Source organism: Eptesicus fuscus, chromosome 11, assembly GCF_027574615.1.
Source record: "Eptesicus fuscus isolate TK198812 chromosome 11, DD_ASM_mEF_20220401, whole genome shotgun sequence".
NCBI lineage: Eukaryota > Metazoa > Chordata > Mammalia > Chiroptera > Vespertilionidae > Eptesicus > Eptesicus fuscus.
In genome coordinates, this window is record NC_072483.1 from 75,785,409 (window position 1) to 75,808,314 (window position 22,906).

The 22,906-nt window shown below is 36.2% G+C and overlaps 1 protein-coding gene across 1 annotated transcript in view; it reads right to left on the reverse strand.

The window, feature by feature from the left end:
* The window catches only part of VWC2L (von Willebrand factor C domain containing 2 like), a 139,574-nt gene that overhangs the window by 114,351 nt on the left and 2,317 nt on the right, over nt 1–22,906 (reverse strand). The window contains exon 2 of the mRNA XM_054723378.1: nt 881–1,010. Within this exon, the coding sequence (XP_054579353.1) occupies nt 881–1,010 (130 nt within the window). The remainder of the gene's footprint in view (nt 1–880; nt 1,011–22,906) is intronic.

Consider the following 22,906-nt stretch of genomic DNA (forward strand, 5'->3'; position numbering starts at 1 on the left):
GATGAGCCCTGCTAACTCAAGAGAGGGCATGGGGATTCTGCGTTAGAGTGACCTCACCTTAATTAAGAGCTAGAAGCACTTTTTTTTTCAAGCAGATATTAATGCCAAGAGGGGACATTTGTGGAGTGTTACCCAGCAAAGCTTTATTATTGGGTAGTACATGACCAGTAAGAAGAGCATGATATTGGCTTAGCTGACATGCTGTCCTGGGTTTATGGCCTGGCATTTTCTTCTCTGCAGCATCACCTTGATTTTGGGTAATGCTGTAGTAATTTCTACCTTTCCATTGCATGGGGGCCAAAAAGATCTCATAAACCAAATTCCCCTCTATAATAATTACTATGAGAGCAAGATTCCATGGTAATAAAATCCTAGAATAAAAACCCTAAAGTTTCCAGTGTTTTCTCACTTCAACTTAAGTGCATTAATAATTGAATTCTGTATTTAGTTGATAATGTTAAACCTAAAGTCTTATCTATACCAAACGCAAAATACCTGGCATTTATCCTCTCTACTCTGGGTTATTCACTATGAAATAGGTAAACTGCTTCATAGACCCCACGAGAGAGAAATTCAGTCACTATGAAAAGACGGTACTTATCCTTTCCAATATCCTCCTTATCAATCAACAATAAGTAATAGGCATCACAACAAAGTTGGCTTACAAAAGCTTTAGTTCCCCCAATTGAATGCTTCATGATTCACCCGTTGCTGGTTTATTTTCACTTTAGGATGGGATAAAAATATAAATTGGCCATGCCCATGTTGAAAAAAACCACAGGCTGATCTTAGAGGGCTCTTGCATTGAATGGTGTGCAGAGGTGAAATATTTGTATTTGGCACTAACCCCTCTTTGAAAGCTAATGCAGTATGGTCTTACCATTTTTGCAGACAGGACAACATTGTTCTGGTTCATAGACTGGGTTGACACACTCAGGAACTGCGCAGTCTGCTACAACACAGTGAACTTCATTGCTGGGCTCACAGCGACACCATTCACATGGAGAGGGCTAGGAACAAATCTAAAATTAGCCCCTTTTCTCCTATAACTTAATGCTTGCACATTCATATGCTGTCAGAAGACAAAACATTAGTGTTTATATTGGCTTTACTGTATTAACTCCATTACCATGTATATGATCATTCTTCCCCAATGGAAGGCAACCTAGACTTCCAAGCCATGGTAGGTTGTCATGTGCATCTCAGGTTTCCAGGAACAACTGGGCATTCCTGTATGACTTTCCTGCCTATGCTCCTACTTTCCAAAGACCATTTTGGACAACTTATATGTCACCTCCTGGTTTTGTTTCCAGATGGGCTGATTGCCCTGCCTTCCTCTCATAAAGAGGAATGAGACTGGAACATGTGAAATAAGTTTTTTGCCATTCATCATTTTTCTTCCTAAAAAAATTACTGAGAAAGAAAAACATGGTAAGTGGACATTCTTACCCTTTTTATTAACTCCCGCCCCCCCAGCTAACCTAGACATTAAGTGACTTTTTTTTTTCCAATGTGAATTTTAGAGGAGATTGCATTTGGGATGCAAACATCCAGGCACTGCCTCTTGGAAAATTTAGGGAATACCTTGCATCTTGCCTGCTTACTTTTATGAACTAAAATCCATCAGCTTAAAAAGGCCACTCTTAACTTATAAAGCCACTTTTTAAGATGCAAAGACTCTAAAAACAGAGCTGAAAAATGATTTATGTAGGGGGAAAATAAATTGATTGTAAATTGTAATTGAAAAAGAAAAATAAATCAGAAAGCTATTTTGTCTTCAAAGTACTTACCGACCGAGAGTGAGTTTGGGGTTTTGTTTCCTTTTAGAAACTCCTTATACCACAGATAATCTTAAGCAGTGTCCTCTCTATGACTTTTCACATTCTTTACAGGTTCTAGCTCTCCTTTCTCATGAAACAGAGGTTTCGAATTCTGGGATGACAACTTGGAGGTCTTAGAAGTTATGCATGTCTGTGTATCTCAAATCAAGCCATTTGTTTCCAGAAAATTCTGCCTCCATCTCTAGGCCACAGTCTCTCTCTTCCAGACTGTGTTAGTTAAAGCCCTCTGCCTTTGTCTCAGTGGCTATTGTCCATACCACTGTCTGCTCTTATTTCTTCTGGAACTTGAAAATTGGGGTAATATCAGTGCTCCTGGACTCCGGTAGCCTTTGGGGGATGGGGTGTTGGTGGAAATCTTTCAACTAATTATTTAAAAAGTAAATTTATATTTGCTTTCTGCTTGAAGAATTATTTTAATTTCAAATTTAGTAGGAACAAGAGAAGTATACACAGAATCTGTGGGAAAATATTGCTACTTCTTAACATGGTTATAAGTTCGTTGAAGGGCAGAGTTAAGGGCTTTACCATGTGGTGAGTTGTGTTAAGTATTTCAGGATAATTTATTGGATTATCCCTAAAGCTGGGATATCCCTAAAGCTTCTCCACTGAATAATCTCAGTACATGAAGGAAAAGCTTTGAAACCACAGCACACTATTGGATGGAGGAAATGTTTAATGAGGAAACAGTGTGAGAGATGGACATTCTTGCTGCTATACTGTTCCGTTATGATATCTTACCTTTCCAAGCAAAATTGTCAGCTGTCCCCCTTTCCTTGATTAACTGCAAAGTAGTGGTTTTGCACAGCCTTCTTAAAGTACAGAAGGACTTGGCCTGCATTTCTTGCTAATATGAGAGAAAAAGGAGCCACTAGTATCATCGCTTCCATACCCTGTCCTTCCACAGCTATGATCCTTTCTTTTGCCAAAGGAGGGGCTGATCTGTGTGACTCCAATGGACTGATTCTGGCATTAAAAGCCTCAAAGACCCCCTACATGTTCCCATGCAAAACGTTTCCCTCAAAGTAACTGTGATCTTTCAGAAAGATCTGTTGGATGACTAGATTCCCAACATAGACTGATGAAGATTACTATCCTAATTCAAACAAGAGCAAGAATGCTATTCTGTGCACTTCCCTCAGAGGAGTTTATTTTTCAGTGATTTGTACATTCTTCATGCATGCCAGGTCCTCAGGAATAACCATTAGCCACGAAATAATTGATTTATACAGTGTAGATATTTCCTGCTAAGAAGGAGATTTCACTAACTAGGATGGTAAGTGCATAAAGAGATTATTATGGAGCCACAGATGTGAGTTAGTAGAAAATTGTAGTAGGCTAAGGTTAGGTTGCCACATGGCTCATGTTCCTGGAGCTCCGCATCTTCAAGTCTTGGAGGCTGGTAGCTACACCTGGTATCTGGGAAAAGCACTGACAGATACTGGTCCTGCAAAGACCCTGGGACATCTGCCTGACATTGGTGGAGGCTGGATGTGTGTGGACTGGAATCCTGAGAAACACTCTGTGTAAGAGCTAAGTCCACAAGGCTTCCTGGTAAATGTATGCTTGATTTTCTCTTTCTTTGTTCTTTCTTTCTTTCTTTCTTTCTTTCTTTCTTTCTTTCTTTCTTTCTTTCTTTCTTTCTTTCTTTCTTTCTTTCTTTTTCTTTCTTTCTCTTTCTTTTTCTCCTTCCTTCCTTCCTTCCTTCCTTCCTTCCTTCCTTCCTTCCTTCCTTCTTTCCTTTCTTTCTTTCTTTCTTTCTTTCTTTCTTTCTTTCTTTCTTTCTTTCTGACTGTTTTTGAAGAGAATTTGAGTAATCAGAAACATAAATTGGAAAAATAAAAATGTCACCCTAGCCATTGGCAGATACTACATTTTCCTGAAACTGGCTTTATTCATATACCACATTCATTTGTCCCTTCTTGGCCCAGAATCTCTTGTCTGAAACAAGTTATTTCCGCTTTTCTTTTCATTCAGGGTTTTTTTTTTCTTTCAAATAATGTCTGTTTCAGTCTTATTTCTTCTCATTTTAAGCCTCTTGGGCTCCACTCCTTCCCCTCTTAACAGTCCATCAAATTTAACCCATTGGCCTCCCTCTGCAGCCCCTCTGCCTCTTGCCATTCTCTCTCATGTGCTCTCCAGTTCAGACACCCTCTTTCCTTGCCCAATGTGACTTCCTTCACTGCCCTGAAAACACGTTGCTTAAACATCGAGAAGTTCCCTAGGAGTGAGCAGTGAGCTACTTGGACATTAATTTCAGACTTTAAAAATCCTTTCCACCAAACAGTATACAACTGTGAAAGGTTTGGTGCTTTGAATAAATCTTTAAATCTTAAGCACTGAGCTGGTTACAGATTTCCCTTTATCAGACTCTTCAATATGAAAACTATAGATTAAATCTGAAAACATCCCAGTAAAACCAAAGATTAAACAATAAAGTTATTCTTAGCGGAACAGAGGACACTGAAATAAGTACTTGGGGAAAATTACTCTTACTAGCTTTTCTGCAGAGGAACATGTGAATTATGTCTGCTACATGGCTTTAACAGCCAGAGATTTGGGAAGATGATTAAATGACACCATCCTAAAATTTTATACCAGGAAAATCTATTCCTAGAAATGTCAAGGAATATTTTACTTCTATGAAAGGCTTCAAACATAAAGTAACATTCACTATATATACACCTATGTGCCTTAACAGAAATCTTAATTGAAATTAGGTTTCAAGGTCAAATTAATTTGTTGCTGAATATTCGATGATCTGAGTATATTACTGTTATGAATCCCTATACCTCCAGCTTAGTGTTTTGAATATGAAACATGGGACTCTTTTTAAGCAGAAATCTGACATTTTATCTATAGTTCCTGCTATCACTGAATACATTTGCATGGCAAATCCAAACGTTGCCCCAGCTGCCCCCAAATTTCAAATGGTTTTTCTGATATATATTTATAATTGATTAAAAGGAGACTCTTAAATATTGGCTTAGTGACTAGAATTCCAATGTTCCTTCTTGGTATTAGAATGGAAACATGGCGATACTCATTGTTTTCAAAGTGGTTAACTTCAAGACCTTGATGCTGAAATCCATTGTCCCTGTCTGTGACTTTTGAGGATTCTTGGAGAATTGGAGGAGAGGTACCAGAATCCTGGAAACAGTAGATTGCTCCATAATGCTTTAAAGTGGAAAACATAGAATGTGAACCAGTAACTTAATTACTGGAATAACTGAGTAACTCCTGAGAAATTGTTAAATATATTCTTTGTGAGAATTTGGAAGCTAACACCAGACCATTAGAACATGTTATAATAGACTGGTGATGCAGAGTTCTCCTAATGTTTATAAAAAATGTACATTTATTTTGTATTTTGTATCCGTACCTGCGGAAAGCCTGGATGTTTGGTCCATGCATCAGTACCTCATGGCATCATTATTTATGTGGTAACTACTATTGGCATTGTTCATAGAGTGCCAGGAGGATATGGTAACAGTCTATAAGATTTGTTGTACGAATTCAAGCCTCAGAGTGACAAGGTTCATAGTAGTATTCAATTTTCTATTTTAATTTGATGAAGTTTAAGATAACAATGTTCATACAAGTTGAAGAACTCTAAATTAGAAAAAAAAAGAAAATAATATTTCACTTAGTTGGCTTTGGGTGGTATGGTAACATGGTTAAAAGCAAGTTCTTTATAACCATGCTACTTGATTCTAGTCTTAAATGCTTTACTTACTAGCTGGGAATCTTTGGAAAATTACATAACCTTGATGCGCCTTAGTTTCTTAATCTACAAAATGGGAATAACAGCATTACCAACTTCATAGCTACTGTGAAGCACATAAAAATCTATAAAATATTATAACTATCATCATCATCATCATTGCATGCTTAGTGAGAACTTTTTTGAAAAAAAATTCAAAAAGTATACAATTGGAAGCATAAGTGTTTAAAAGAATATTTAGCTTATTTCTCTTATTAAAGTGTAACTGATTGCAGAGGTGGTTGTGATAAAGTGTTGTTTTTTTTAAATATATTTTTATTGATTTCAGAGAGGAAGGGAGAGGGGGAGAGAGATAGAAATATCAATGATGCAAGAGAACCATTGGTTGGCTGCCTTCTGCACACCCCCCACTGGGGATAGAGCGTGCAACCCAGGCATGTGCCCTGACTGGGAATCAAACCATGACTTCCTGGTTCATAGGTCAATGCTAAACTGCTGAGCCACACTGGCCGAGCAGTTGTGATCAAGTTTTATAGGACTTGGTTTGGTGGTGGTGGTAGGGGAGGGTGGTTGTGAACTAATAGAATTAATCGTGTCATAAACACATTAAAAATTATTAGAAGCCTCTAGATAAAGAATGATTGTGAGTGGTTAAAATTACCATTAAAAGTCACTCAGAAAAAGAAAAGCAACAAACGTATTTTATTTTCCTGATTTCTCATCATTTAAATGTCAATTCAAATGCCCTCCCTCTCTCTAGGGCAGTTGGCCCTGACTATCCCTCTATCATCTCCTTCCATCATGCTGTTCATCCAGGGTGCCAATCAGTTCATGAAATCACCTTATGAATTTGTTTATACTTTATTTATTCTTATCTGCTTTCCCTACAGATTATACACCTCTAATATAGTATGTTGTTCATTGCTATATTCTCAGCACCAAGAAGGCATCTTAGCTCATGCTAAATTCCCAATAAATAGCTGTTAACATATGCACAGTCATTTATGCATTATTTATATTTTCTTATTTGTTAAGCCATACCTCTGGGCAGCTCCATCTGTGTTCAAGGGCACTTTAGGGGGAAAGGTTTCTGACTATGACTTGGGAAATAACTATTTGAGTTTCAATATTATGGCAATGAACATAAACTCACTCTCTGAAGGGAATTTGAAATTCATAATATCTATTGTGTGGATCACAAGGTAAGTAAATCTTCAATCACCCCATTGACTGGACTATCTAGCAGATGATTGCAGACTTTTACTGCACTAGAAAAATACCATCATAACTAAATCTAGGACAAGAATACGTGTGGAGGAACTGCTGGGGAGACTAAAAAACTCTAGTCTCCTTTTATAATGTGTGTCAGGTTTAATGGTTGCTTTTGGAACAAAATTATTTTAGTGTATTATAAAATATTTTTTTATAAGAAAGCCCAAATTTTAAACATGCTCATTCTCCTAAAGGGCAGGTTAGCATACACAGTCTAACAAAGCTCATTCTGAATGTTCTGAGAAACAGAACTTGTTTTCTAGGAAGCCCTTTGTGCCTATTGTTGAAGGCTGAAGGGACAGAATATATTCTAAGTGCTATGTTGCAGCATCCTAATGGTATCATGTGTGCTTTGGGACATGTGATACTAGATGTTGGACACCATGTGCTCTATGTCTTTGATAATTGTCAAAAATTATCAAAAAGAAGATAGCTTTGATTGCTTCTGCAAAAACTTCCCATTAAACAACTATTTAAAATCTGATCTCTACCAAGGAAAAGATACTGCTTTAAGAGGCACTCATCTTTTAGAGATAATTTATGGCATAAATTTCATCACTTTATGAAACAAATCTCATTACTTTCAAGCTGTATGAGAAATTTGGAAGATGCTATTTCAAAGTTGCTGATGCCTGTCAGGAATCTCACTGTTCACTTCATTAAAATATACATTAAATTACAGAGTACAAGGATATTTAGCACCCACTGCCATTCTTGTAGCCAGTAATTTGCATGCGGCTGGCGTCCCCTAATAATCAATGGACCTAATGGGTTTTAACCAAATTTTACCATCATGTGAAAGAAGACCCATCAGATTACTGAATAAAATGCTCTTCGGTGTCCAATACTAATGGGATCGTTGTGACCTCTTCAGTGATCTGCCCTATTGACTGGAGGATGTTTGAAATACAGAGGTCACAAGTCTTATCAAATTGTGAACACAGAGCTGGGACTTCTTTAAGAATTTTACTACTGTTGAAGCAAATAAAAAATCAGATGCATAATTTTTTTTTATAACCATCACTGCTGGTAACCAGCAAATGTGTATTCTGGTTATAATTTGAATAACAAGTTAAATTGTAGCTGTTCTGGCTTTTTCTGAGTAGTGGTATTTTGAAAATATATTCTGGAACATTATTTCTAGGAGTCTGTTAAAAACCACTTCATGTTTGTTAAAAATGCAAACATTTTAGCCAATTGACTGTAAAAAATGCACACAGCTTAGCCTATGTAGATATGATAAGCCAGGTAGGTGATAAACAAAAATTCAGAAATATAAAATGCAAATTTAAAAAATTATTTACTTGGCATATTTACTAAATGTAGGATAAACCAAGATGAACTACGTATCTAGCTTGCCCTCAATAAATGACAATCTAAAAGACAATAGTGATAACACAGATATCTATAAAAATAAGTTTAATGTTTAAGGATTATTAGAGTAAATCTTTATATTTTCAATTACAATTACTCCAAGCTAATGCAAAATTCAAGAATATTGCAAAAAAGTTGATAAAATGCCCAATATAAAATTACTCATTATGAAGTACAAAAAAAATCCCCTCATTCTTGAAAATTCTTCATTATAGTTGCAACACAACAGTGACATTATATTAATGGTTTTTCCCCCCTAAAGTTATTTTTCCTTAAAATATGTATTTAAATAAACTTTGGTTTATGTTTTATGGGTAGGCAATTCTATAATTACATACTGACTATTCTGATAAACTGGTCATCTATTGAACCAATTTTTTCCCCTGAATGTTTTCAAGGAATCTTATGACAACAAAATGCAGCTTTTTCTGAAGTATGAATAATAACATATGAAAAGAAAATATAGATAAGGAGAATGTAAGCGAAACTATCTTTCTTTAGTTACAATCACAGATTTATTTTTTTAGCTAGACAAGCACACTTATCAAGCAAATATCAGTTTGTGTTTAAGAGCGGGGGTTGTTCTTTCAGCCTCTAAGATCTTAGGGGAACCCAATGGAATAGACAAAGGCTAAAGGATTCAAGATAAAGATTTGTATGAAGCACCACACCTATACTTGTGAAATAGCTGAGAAAAGCAGCAGCCTCTAGGCCTTCACTGATAAGCTGGATTGACAGTTGACTTTGGCACAAGGAAGGTCCTTGACAATGAACCAAGTATTTTCGGTACAGCCTGTATGTCTCCATGCCAGGGATGCTCCTCCAATCACCCATTTATGCAGAAGGGAAAAAAATGAGTAACGTTATAACTTCAAAACTTTACTTTTTGACACTGAAAAGGACAGATTATTGATATCACTTAAAAAGCTAGTAATCTATAATAGCATGAAACAAGGCCCATATGTGGGTGGGGGAGAATACACCACCGTTAGAATTCTACAACCTGAAGGAATTATGTGAGAGACTAATACGCCAGTCCTATTCTATGGGAGACATTAAAAGGAGGTGATGATGGAAAAGCGAGAGGACATAACTCAGCCTGCTGGCTTTACATGGTGACATTGAATTGAGGGCTTCTGGTCATCTAGGAGAGATAGGAGTCATCGGCCTCGTACAACCAAATCCATTTGTATTGGGAGTGCCAATCAGATTATTACCTAAGAAATCTCTCTTTGCTACCCTCAGTATTTCTCTGGGCAAAAATTTTCTAAAAGTTAAATAACTTCATTATTTTATACTTACTTAACTCACAGCTTACCTCATTCGACAAAAATACATTGAGATGACTTATGGGCAATAAGATGAAAGTATAAAAAAGAGCTGTGGCTTTTCTCTCACTATAAAGAAAAATGAAAATTTGGTACTTACTGGAAATTTTTACAGTTGACTATGGAATTTCTAAGTCTGAAAAATTATCATATTTTTCTTCATTTTTTATTTGCTGGTAACATTCTCTTGCATGTTACAAAGAGGGAGTAATTAAAAATTAATAAAGTAAAGTGCTTTATAACTGCTAATATTAAAATATACTAATTTTCAAGTTTAAGTCCCAACAGCAATTTCTACTAAATTTTAGACTTCATTATTTTATACTTACTTAACTCACAGCTTACCTCATTCGACAAAAATACATTGAGATGACTTACGGGCAATAAGATGAAAGTATAAAAAATCTTGACTGAGTAGTTTCTTGATAAACCTTTCAACTTTAGTGTGCACTCTTATGCAAGGTATAGCAGATGCAGTCATAATTTTGAAACTATGTATAAATTTGTTAATCTTACTGCCCAGTAGAATTTGGTTGTATGGAATAAGCACATTTGGAACTCAAGTCCTGCCACCAAATACTATTGTTTTACCTTGGCCAGATCACTTAAAACACTTGAACCTGGGTTTTCTCATTTGTAAGATGAAGGTAATAGTAACCTAATAGCAAAAGGGTTCTAATTTTCTCACTTGATTTTTATGAGACAAAAAGGAACTTTTAAACTATGTGAACTTGTAAAAAATATACTATCATCATCATAGCTTTCAACTTGACCAGTGTTTTCTTTATTTCCTTTTGTATATTATCAAGGAAGTTCTATATTATTCATAAATTATTTTTCTTAAATGATGGCATACACATTTTCATTTTTAATAACTTGAAATACTAAATTTGTAAAGAATATATTGTTTAGAGTTTTGAAAATGATCTGAGTTTCATCTCCAAAATTTATACACTCAGATCATGGTTAGACTGAGAATGACATTGGACAAAATTTTTAGATAGTTAATTAGATTCTTATTTAGAAAGATAAAATTTCAATCATTAATCAGATTTGTGACAAAAAGATATATATATATGTATATATATATATATATATATATATACATACATATATATATATATATATATATATATATATTTTTTTTTTTAAAACAGGGTAACATGAGATCACATTTTTTTTTGAGTCTTGATTGAAGTCTTTTATAGTTTCAATGTGAATGTCCTAGACCTAGAGTCTCATTAACAAAAAGAAAATTCTGTGTGATTATTCTTTTTTTCTCCCTAATGAAGCTTTCTAAATCTCAGCCAAAGGTTTGTTACTTTAGCAGGATTGTTGGAGAAAAATTAAAGTTATACTGAACAATCATTTTAATGTGTTTTTTTTTAAATTGATTTTAGAGAGAGAGAAAGGGTAAGGGAGAGAGAGATACAAACACTGATGAGAGAGAATATCTATTGGCTGCCTCCTACACACCCCCTACTAGGGATCAGTCCACAAACGAGGCATGTTGCCTGACCAGGAAGGAACCAGTGACTTCTTGGTTCATGGATCAACACTCAACCACTGAACAACACCAGCCGGGCATAGACTGAACAACTTAATTTTTTCCTTGTCATATTTAGGAAAGGGAAATAAAAACTAATTTGCAGTAAAAATAAGTGCAGTTTCAGAGAGCTGTGGCTTTTCTATCACTATAAAGAAAAATGAAAATTTGGTACTTACTGGAAATTTTTACAGTTGACTATGGAATTTCTAAGTCTGAAAAATTATCATCAAGGTCCATGTTTTTTGTTGTTGTTTTAAATTTGTATTTCACTGATGTAGGAATTAAAAAACAACAACAACAACCTAAATTTGCAAAAATATTTGTAGTCAATTTTCATTCCATTCAGAATTCAGGGTTTGTTTGATTGTTTTAATGGATGGGAATGCACTTCTTTAGATGCATGCATCTTTATGGCCATGGAAATTTTTAAAATGAGATAAATCGAGCCCTGTAAAATGTGGAGTGGGGAAAAATTTTTCCTCATGTTAGCAATGTACTACACTTCGTCAGAAAGATACGAGACTTAATGTGAAATATGTGAGTTAGAACTGAACACACATCTCAGAATATAGGGCATGAATATGCTGAAATGGGAAATAGGCCATCTCTACCACGTCTTGCATGACATCCATAGTGAACTTATAGAAGCTGGTCAGGTGTAATGCAGAGAGCACTGGAGTTAGAGGAAGAAGCCCTACCTTCTCATTTATAAAATGAGAATAAAAATGTCTAAGGACTAAATCATTCAATGAGGGAACACTGGTGCAAAATATTTCATAAAGTTGTCAACAATTACTTGTTTTGATGGTTGTGTCACTTCCCTAATCCAAGCCCTTCTTTGGTGATTCTCTACTCAGTCCTGGCTTCAGCCCCAGCCCCTTAGCCTGGCACTGACAGTGTGAGCTCGTCCCATGCTCCCTTCTCACTTTTCTCTCTCACTTTTTGTCTGCTCTGTACCCTATGTTCTGGCCACTAGGGTTACTTTGTATTTCTCTGTACATGCTTTGTATTTACTTTTGCAAAATTTCCTATTTTGTCTAAAATGCTTTTAATGCACTGAAATTCCTACTCTTAAGATACCTTCCTTCAGACTGAATTATTCCTTTTTTTAGAGGATTTCCTAGAACAGTCATTACAGGACCCCTGTTGTTAATGGCACCTGTATTACTCCTTTGATAGACTAGGAGAACCTGGAGGGTCAGATTTATGTCTTACATATTTTGGTACACCCCCACAAGACCTACCACTTCTCCATATTTAGCAAAATGAGACACAATAACATCAAAGTATGAATTATGTAAAGTGACTTGAATAAGTAAGCAGAGAGTATATATATTTTTATATGACTGAATAAGTAAGCAGAGAGTATATATATTTTTACTTAATGATATAATGGGATATTTATTACATGGACTGAATAAGTAAGCAGAGAGTATATATATTTTTACTTAATGATATAATGGGATATTTATTACATTAAATTAAAGGTACTGACTTGTCACATAATCGGAAGAGAGCACTTGGGATATCCAAATAATGGAACTTTTATTATCTTTGTTTATCTATTTCATTGTAGGATTCTCAGTAAGTGGAAAGTTATTAAATTGTTATACATAATAGTTTATATATTTAGGAAATTATAAATATTATAATAATATATATTTATATTATATATAAATTATTATATATCCATGCAAAGTATCATATACCCAAGAGCAAAGTTGTACTCCTTGGAGACAAGCAGATAAAGAGATATGACTAAGCATGTCTACTGTTAAGTTTGTATATAACACAGGCAAGTTTGTTTAAAACAGGCAAATCTATATGCATTTTAAAATTTACCTGAAAAGAGATCCCTGAGACCACCCACAAGCAAAGTAGGTCCTATATTTATCAATACCCAAAGATTTTATAACATTCAGGAATGGAGGTTTGAAAGATTTGATGACAGAACAATTTGAGGGAAGTGGAAAGGGAAGAAGAATAATTTGATTGTAGATCAGAAGTTGGCAAACTTTTTCTATAGAGGGTCAGATAGTAAGTATTTTTGACCAATGAGGGTCAGATGGTCTCTGGAGCAAATACTGAACTCTGCATGCTAGTGTAAAGACATCATAGACATAAATGAATCAGCATCACTGTTTCCCAATAGAACTCTGTTTACCAAAACAGATGGTGAGCTGGATTTGGCTAATGGATCATAATGTGCTGACCCTTATCTTAGCTTTTTGATTATATGTGACCAACACCATTATCATTATAATTTTAAATAAGTAATTTCCCAATTAAATTGTTTTATTTAAAAAAAATTAATAAATTCCTATAAATAATCAGAGTAAATGTAATTTGGGGAACTTTAAAAACAAGTACACAATCGAGGATAAACTGAGATGTAAAGACTTTTTTATCATTAATTGCCCTGAAGAGTTGAAGAAATAAAAGATTATCTTGAATCATTAGCAAGATATTTCTTAAGCTATGTTTCACTGAACTGTTATTAACTTTAAGATGTTAATAGAAGTTCTGAGGGGAAAAAAAAGTGTTTTACTGTTAAATAAATTTGTGAAAAACTGGATTAAAATCAGTAATAATAGTAAAAATGTCCCATAGTTTTTATGCATCTCTTTTTGTGTGCCAAGTTTTTTACTATTGTATCTGTTTTAGAGATGTGTCCACTAAGACATACTGAAGTACAGTAACATGTGCCTTGGTCACTGGGCTGGTGAGTGGTAGAGCCCCCTCTAAAATCCAGTTTTCAATCACACTGTTGAGATCTGAGCTGTTGAACTGTACATATTGACTCTCAGATAAACCTTTCAAAAATATTCAAGCACTGTCAGTACACTAATGTGGCTGGCACATTTCTAATAGATGTTCAAGGAATCATCACTTCTTAAATTTACTTGACCATGACAAAAAAAAAAAAAATCCTTACAAAGATTCTCACAGGGGGCCAGTGTTCCCTAGAAGACAGTCTGAACAGGGTTACATTATGGCAGCAATTTCCAAGTCCAGCTGATCATTAGAATAATCTGGGAATTTTTAGAAAAAATAAAAATTAAAATAACTTTAATTGTAATTAAAAAGGGAGAGATCAAGGCATGTGAGTTTTTGCAGTATTCCTGCCTTAAATGATACTGATAATATGCCAATTTAAGGATATGCTTTTCTTCTAATGCCATGTAACCTGAGACTTGCATACCCCACCCATTTCACACACTCCATTCTTCCAAGAAGGGAGAAATGAGGGATTGCAGAGTAAGAAAAAAAAAAATCAAGAACCTAGTCCTCAGTTCCTAAAAACACCAAATGTATGCAGTTTAGTTCCTTACAAATGTATAGCTAATTTAGTTCCTTTGTTACTTCCTAGCATAGTTACTACCTATGAAAATAGTGTTTAATCTAATGTATTTGTTTTATTTTGGCCTATAGTTTGTTTAATTAAATAATTTTTCATTTTTAGACAAATGACCCTCTTTTTATCAGAGCCTTTGCAAACTTAGAGTACATTTTGCAAAAGGAGACTATGTCAGACTGATTTTAGATATGCCAATATTTTATTGTTCTTGTGTACTTTAACTCTGGGTTGTCATAGTGATAGGTCCTGATATCACATTTCTATAGACAATTGGCTGAAATAAATCTTTGCATCCAACATATTTATTAGAAAGGAAGATGCAAATAAACAACATTTTTCTGTTATACCTACAGGTGGTAAATTGTCGGGGAAAAAAGATCACAGGAAAGCAATGTATTATATCACTTTTGCCAATAATGAGCTATGTATTTGTTTTCACTGAGTTTCTGTTGGCCTTGTTTTACCATCTGTAAAATGCATTAGGGAAAATAATTTTAAAGTTCTTTTCCAGATCTAAAAGTTCTAGTCAGCTCTTAAAAGTAGGAAGGACCTAGACTATGAAAAACAGACCATAATACTTGCCTTTTATAAATATAATTTATATAAACTCAAACACTAGAAATCTAATCCTATGCCAAGAAGTAACAACGGTAGTCAAAGATCAGTATTAAAACAAAATGATTTCAAAATTCCATTCAAGTAGTATTTAGTTAAAAAACAACCTTTAAGCAGTTAGAATTTAGTTATAAATCAATATGTAATACTATAATTTTCAAATTCCCAATACTATTTACTCTTCATGAGACATATATGATGACACTGTAGTATCATATCCATCCTATAGCTAGAAAGGTGAAAATTATTTAATTTTTATTTATGGTCACATTGTATCATAGTAGGGAAAACATAAGAGTTTGACTTCTATCCACTTTGTTTTTTTAAAAAATGTTTTTATTGATTTCAGAGAGAGAGAGAAACATCAATGATGAGAGAGAATCACTGATCAGCTGTCTCCTGCACGCCCCACACTGGGGATGGAACCCACAACTTGTGCATGTGCCCTGACCGGGAATCGAACCGTGACCTCCTGGTTCATAGTTCGAAGCTCAACAACTGAGCCATACTGGCTGGGTGTATCCACTTTAGAAAACTTTATACAGCCTTAAAATAATATCATTTGAAAACTTTTTCAGGAGATAAATGATTTTTCTTGTCACCTTAGTACTTTATTCACGCTTTTCATGGTGTCACTTAGTCCTTGCAAAGATGGCTTTATTGAGATGTGCTATGTGGCAGGCCGGAGGCAAGAGGATTGACAATGGAGGTGTGTTAGACTGAAATTACTGATGCTAATCAGTAGTGATGATAAAAGTACAAAGTCTAGACTCTAAAATAAGCCAGTCCCCAATTAACAATGGCTATTGTTTGAGAAAGATCACCTGGATAAGCAAAAGCACTGATCGCTTCAAATCGCCTCTTAATTATGTTTCACTCTCTTCCTGGAAAGCTTGGCAAAGTACAACTAAAACATAAACCAGTAAGCTTTCCTTTATAAACACTGCCTGATGTGTAAATCAAGCTGTAGGACAACAAAATAAAACAAAAATAAGGAGAAGCAGAAACACAGGATTCTTATTATCTTAAAGTAAGATTTTCATGAAGTAAGAACATTCCAGCTCCCTCAATTTAACACACACACACACACACACACGCACACGCACACACACACAAACATGCTTGAATGCATGTATACAGCAATCTCAATTGAGATTATATAGATTAATCTATAAAATGTGTATAAAATATGTAGACCCGATTTATGAAATAATATATAAAAAGTAGAAAAAATATGCTTGTCCATATCATACAATTGACCAATTATGTATTTTGGAGACGATAGCCACAATTAAAAAGAGGCAAATGTCTAAAACATCCCAAACCTAGTACTATGGGAGTTCATTTGGAAGGGGGACTACCAGGTCACTCTGTTTTCTCTGTCATCTTCTCACACCAGTGGAGAGTCTGTAAGGGATGGGCTGAAGTGTCTGCAAAATGGCTGATGGCTGACCTCAGCTCTGAGATCGTCACTCACAGCGACAAGCCCCACAAATCTCAGATGTGGCTGCAAATCAAACACGGATTGCCCATGTGCACAGGGCACAGAAGCCAAGTCACAAATCTTTGTAGTCGTTCTTATCACACGGCTACCATCATTAGCAGCAGCATCTTGCAATACGAAGGACAGCGATATATATCAGTGGACAAGCATGAAAAACTATTTCTACGTACAACTCACAAAGGGTTGTCTTACTATCAATTCTCCTAAAATTTAAAAGCAAGACATCTGTTCCTATTGACAACAGACTATTTCACCCCTTCCAGGTTTATCTTGGAAGGCATTTATACTTACTCCCTCATTTAAAAAAAAAAACCCACACATTAAATAAAGAAAATCATGCCCAATTATCGCTGGAGTTTTTGAAAAAATTATTGTAAAAATCTGATCTATTTCCTAGATTTAGTATAGTTTTACAGCATTAAAAATGCCTAGTGAGCACAATATAAAATTAATGAGGAAAGGTACAAGGAACTTTCTAAATTTATGTTTTAACAAATTTGACTTCCATTCTCTGAAATTGGTCAGAGATTATACATATTAAGTAGAAGTTCCCTAGCTACTTACAAAGATAGGACTTTCCCACTGATAGTATTCACCCTGAGACTGTGTGCTCTGCTTGCCGGGCTGAGCCTCAGGTGAGCAAGAGTCATCACTGACTGGAATTACTTCATCTGTGGTATTTTGTAGAAACTTTAAAGGAGAAGCCATTCCTGAATTTACTCAAAGGCCATTTTAATGTTTAAAACCACAATATACCCTGCAAAACAGAAGTTATTTTGCAGTCAGCAACTGTAGAATTAGTCTTCTCAATCTCAACACAGATCCCCAATAATAATTATTATTATATAAAATTATGATAGTTTTGAGGACTTTTAGATGGAATCTTACAAATGTCCCTGGTAACTCCATTAATCATTTGTCCAGAATTTGTAAAACCCCTCTTGAAAAAAATATTTAAAAATCTCATTCATATACTCAAGATCCACACGCTTCTTTGTTATTAGAATAAATACAACCTTCACACTGCTGTAGGCAGTTAGAAAGACATAAGCAGAGCAAGGACAGTGGGCCAGGTACAGAAGGTCACCATGCCCTAGCTGGTTTGGCTCAGTGGATGAAGCATTGGCTTGTGGACCAAAGGGTCCCAGGTTTGATTCTGGTCAAGAGCACGTACCTTGGTTGCAGGCTCCTCCCTGGTCAGGGCGTGTAATTGATGTGTTTCTCTCACATCAATATTTCTCTCTGTCTGCCCCTCTCCCTTCCCCTCTCTCTAAAAGATCAATGGGAAATATCCTCCAGTGAGGATTAACAACAACAAAAAAAAGACCATCAGGTTGGAAAGACACAGGTGCCTAGCAACGGACAATCAATTGTAGGGTGGGATCTCACCCCCCAGGATGACTTTTTCTCCCCTAGCATATTACTGGTCATGATGTTTGGACCCCCTGACCTTTCCTCCATAGAGATAACATCTTGACCTCAGTTGTATTTCAGCTCTAGGAGCAAATAAGCAATAAAACCAGCCGTGGCTGATGTCAGAACCAGCTGCATGGAATAATGACCCCCTTGCCCTGGTGCCAGCCAATCAATCAGTGGAGACCAAAACCCTGAATGGACACACCTAGAAGGCTACTAAATATTCTATGAAGATCCTTCCCTGGGACTGTCCCTAAAATCTACACCCTTAAAACCCTTATAGTGGAGGACCCAGTGTGCTCTCTCTCCTGGGAGCAAGCCGGAGCCTTTTCCTACCCTCTCCTCTCTCTCTCTCTCTCTCTCTCTCTCTCTCTCTCTCTCTCTCTCTCTCTCTCTCTCTCTCTCCTCTTCTCTCTCTCTCTCTCTCTCTCTCTCTCTCTCTCCCCCCTCCCTAGGCACCTTACCATTAGCTTCCTTACTCCCAAGCTCCAACGGCTCTTCCTTTACATCCATACTTGTTTCCTAAGCCTATTTCTTCGAGGAATTACTTCTTCTACCTCTGTAATTTACCAAATAAATGTTCTCTTACAGTTTCAGTCTTGCTCTGAATTCTTTCCTAGCCAGAACCCAAGTACCAAGGTTGCTGAACCCAGGTTTGGTCTGATCCCACAGGTCAGATACATGGTGCCCTTCCCACCACCTACATCATCCCTGGAAAATGCACTCTGTACCCCTTTCCTAGTGCAAGCATAGAAACGGTGTCTTTCATAGAAACGGTGCAATGGTGGTGTGTGTGTGTGTGTGTGTGCGTGTGTGTGTGTGTGTGTGTGTGCGCACGCGCAGTGAATGGTGCATCTGCAAGGTGTTAACTATTAGTCCCCTCAATTGAGATTTCTTTACAGCCACCACCTTCCCCTATTTTTTCACATATTTGGTCCTTAGTTCCCAGAACATGTTGCCTTCCATTCTTCCACCATATTAGAATTTTCCTTTCTGCTCAAACACTTTTATGGATGTAATGCTACAAGAGTGGACATTCATGATGGGGCACAGATTAATGAGAAAGCTGGAGAGCCTATTTTCCTGTGAGGGTACCCACTGAAGAGCAAGTCAGTTCTCAACCTTAACTGGGATCTACAGTTTTTATGAGCGGGATGATTTGGCAAATTACTCTCAGTGATTAATTTTTTGTCCTCTTTGCTTCTTTCATCCAGATTTAAATAGTAAGTGCAAAATTCAGGGCAAAAACGAGGCATCCTACCACAGCATGAGAATATGTTTACTTTTTTTTTTAAGCAACAACATATACATAAAATGTGCAGAAGGAGAAAACAATCACACCGAAAAAAATAAAAGTAAGAATCAAAACCCTGACCTGCTGTCTTTGGCCCGCAGTGGGAAAAGGACAGAAGTCAACGCCTGCAGAGAAAGGGAGATCTTGGGTGAATCCAAATCCTGAATGAAGGGCACTGGGTGTGGACTGGAGAAAATCACTTTAAAGTGCGACAGGCTGTGTAAAAGCTGAACCATCTCTCCCAGCTGCGTGTAGGATAACCTTCAGTGTCTGACCTAAAACTAAATCAGTACGAGTTTTAAAGTATAAAAAAAAAAATCCAAAAAGGCTAATTCTAGCTGAGCCAGAGTGATAAAAATACTGAGCAAAATAAGAAACTATTTCTCCCTTTGGGAAACTCAGCATAAGATAGTTAAGCCAAAGCTGACAGAGCCTACATTTCCAATCAACCTTTTTTTTGTAGAAAATGCTATTGTAATGTATTATTTATACTCCTTATCTCTTCAGAACTAGGCCTACTGTCTTTTTGCCTGGGTACACATAAAAGAAAGATGAGAGACCCTACTATATAGTGACCTTTATCTTAATACAATATTACTGGAACACTGGAAAATTTAGAGTTTTCAAAAAAAGTAGAGAAATCCATTTTCAAAGCTTGCATCTGTCATGTTGGAAAAAATAATCCAACCTTTATACATAACGTTGTTCTTCATATTGGTGACACTTGTGGCTCAATTTACATTTGAATTTGGTGATCAGAGAAGATTGAAGGAGAGACATGTTTTGCACCTGTGTAGAGTGAGACAGCACACCTACAACAGTAGGTGGTCATTATGGCCCTGGGAGGGAGGCAGACTCCAAGATAGCCTTGCTTAGAAAGAGGGAGAGAGACGAGTAGAAAGCCACAGGATGGAAATAGGTGTCCTGTAAACAAGATGTGTCATCTTTAGGGGCCCAAAGATTACTCTTTATCTGAACATTGAGTACTTCCTTTAACTAATTAAAATGAAGAGATCAACACATAAACAGAAAGAAACTAAGGTATTTTAAAGACACTCTAATTAACGTCTTTATTCAATGAGTTCAATTATAATCTGACTCATATGTCATTCACCAAAAATGTACTGGATGCCTGCACTGTGGTTCATGTAATGCAGGGGTTGGGAGTAGAAGAGAGAAAAGAAAATTCTGTCTCTAGGTGTACAGGGCTCACTGTCTAGCGGGAGAGACAGGCTGTGTCACATTATATTACTGTAGTGCAATGAAGGCAGCAGAGGTGGTGAGGAGCTTAGATTCTGCAGCCAGGCTGCTTGGGTGTGAATCCTACTTCATACACTTTAGAGCTGTAGGAGGTTGGGCAAGCTACTTCCACTTTGATGCTTTGGTTTTGTCTGCAAAACAATGCTAAAAAAGTATAATACTCATACTGATATTATGAAATGACATGCATGTTAATACAGATAAAGGTTTTAACAGTGCCTGGCTAGGATTACTGTTCTTGTTTTAATGCTGTGCACAGCATGCTGTGCAATGATACAGGAGAGGAGTGAGACCCAGCCCAAGATCCTGCAGTAGGACAATCAGAGAGAGCTTTCCAGTGGAGATGAGATTTAAATGGAATTTTGAAGTAATCTGCTGGAGTTTACACAAGTGTGTGATGGCGAAAACATATGGGACAGCATGTACAAGCAAACAGGGAAGAGAAGCCACTGAGAGAGATACTTGCAGAGGTCGATGAGTAGAGTCTAGGCTATACTAGGCAATTCAGAATTTTATCCTAAACACAGTCCTGAATGTTTGTGCACTTATGCATGCTGGTCATCTCATTCTTTGTTTTCTGCAACAGTCTCACCTCCCCAGCCATCAATTAATCTTCACCTCTTATTCAATTCTATATTTGGCTACAAGGTTTAAAAAACCATATTGAACTAGGTCATCTCTATACACAAAAACCTGCATTTTATTTCTTGTTATTCTTTAGACTGAATCTAAATATACTGGCCCAGTATTCAAGTTCCTCTCTCCACTGCCCAAAACATATACAAATTTACTTTTTCTCATTATAACAGGATTTTATAAGATCCAGCTTTTTTCTTGTTATTCTCATCTCCCTCCTCTCTCTGCAGATTTTATTCGCCCCAGTCTCTGATTTTACTCAAGCAGTTTCCTCTTTGGCACTTTAATCTCTCCAGATCAATTTTAATTACTTCTTTTAAAACAGGCTCAATTTTGACCATCCTGAAGAAAAAGAAAGTTTGTTGACTAAAACCTTACAGCATGTTGATAAGCTTCTGACACCACATTTCTTGGTGCTGAGCTTTTCAGTAACACGCTTTAGAGAGCTGTCCCACTCCCCACCCCGTCTCTCTCCACATTGTCCATGCTTTTCCATGAGTGGAGATTGTGTCTTCCAGATATCTTACTTTCCAATGTAAGTACCCCTATAGTATCCTATATACTAAACAGTCCAATAAATGCTTGTAGATGACTATATTATATGTATAATATAACCTCCATAATAAGATTATTATGTGAAAGTTTCTTACATGTTTAAAAATTAATTAGTTGTCTCTTGCAAGCTGAATTGAAATAAAATCAAGATAACAGGTTATGGCTGGTATTTACTTAGGTGTATATTTATCACATAAATAAGTAGAACATTTTAAAAAAGGTTTTGGAATTCCTTCAGTTGAATGACTTTTAACATTGGTCTTCCATTATAAAATGTAGGTGAAGTCATAGAGAATTTACAACTTAGAGCAAATCCCTGAACATTAGAGTTTAGAGTAATGAGAACACCATTTATTGAATATCTACTGTGTACCAGTCATTACAAGGCTGCTAACTTTGCATAAATTATCTCATTAAATCTTTCCAATATCTCCTCCCAAGAAAAGTAATTATTATGATGGTCATTTTTTAGCCATCTGGCTCAAAAAAGTTTAAGGACTCTTTCCAAAGTCTTGAATCTAAGTAATCATTTGGGATTTGAATCCAGGTCTATCTGGCTCTTGAACCAAAGTGCTCTGAGAGGTTCTGCAGACTTTAGTTAGAATGGCAGTATTTAGAAATAGGTAAAATAACTTGACAATTTGGACAAGAAACAAACTTTCTTGGTCTCAGCTCCACATTCTTAAGAATTTGCCCTAGATAATATTTAAATTGTTGCAGACAAGTGGCATCTTTTTTTTTTTTAATCACATTTAAAGATCTCATGACATAGAGAGTTAGGTGGAAAACTTGTTCACATCAGTGAGTTATATAATGACGACAAGCAGGATCTACAGGGTGGGCAAAAGTAGGTCAATAATAAATAAATAAATAAATAAATAAATAAATAAATAAATAAATAATCTTACCTAATAATAGACAAACATGTAAATTGACCATACCTCCTCTATGCCACCAGCCAATCAGGAGTGATATGAAAATTAACCCAACAAAGATGGCGGTTAATTTACATACACAGGGGCCCAGTGACTGGGGGGCAGATGCTTGTGTCGTTGCCATTGAGATGATGCAGGCATTCTACCCCACCCCAGGCTCTCATGGCCTCTGGGCAGTGTGGGAAGGCGGGGCTGGAGCAGAAAGATACAGCTCCTGGAGCAGAAAGAGGCGGCTCCGGGGCCTGAGA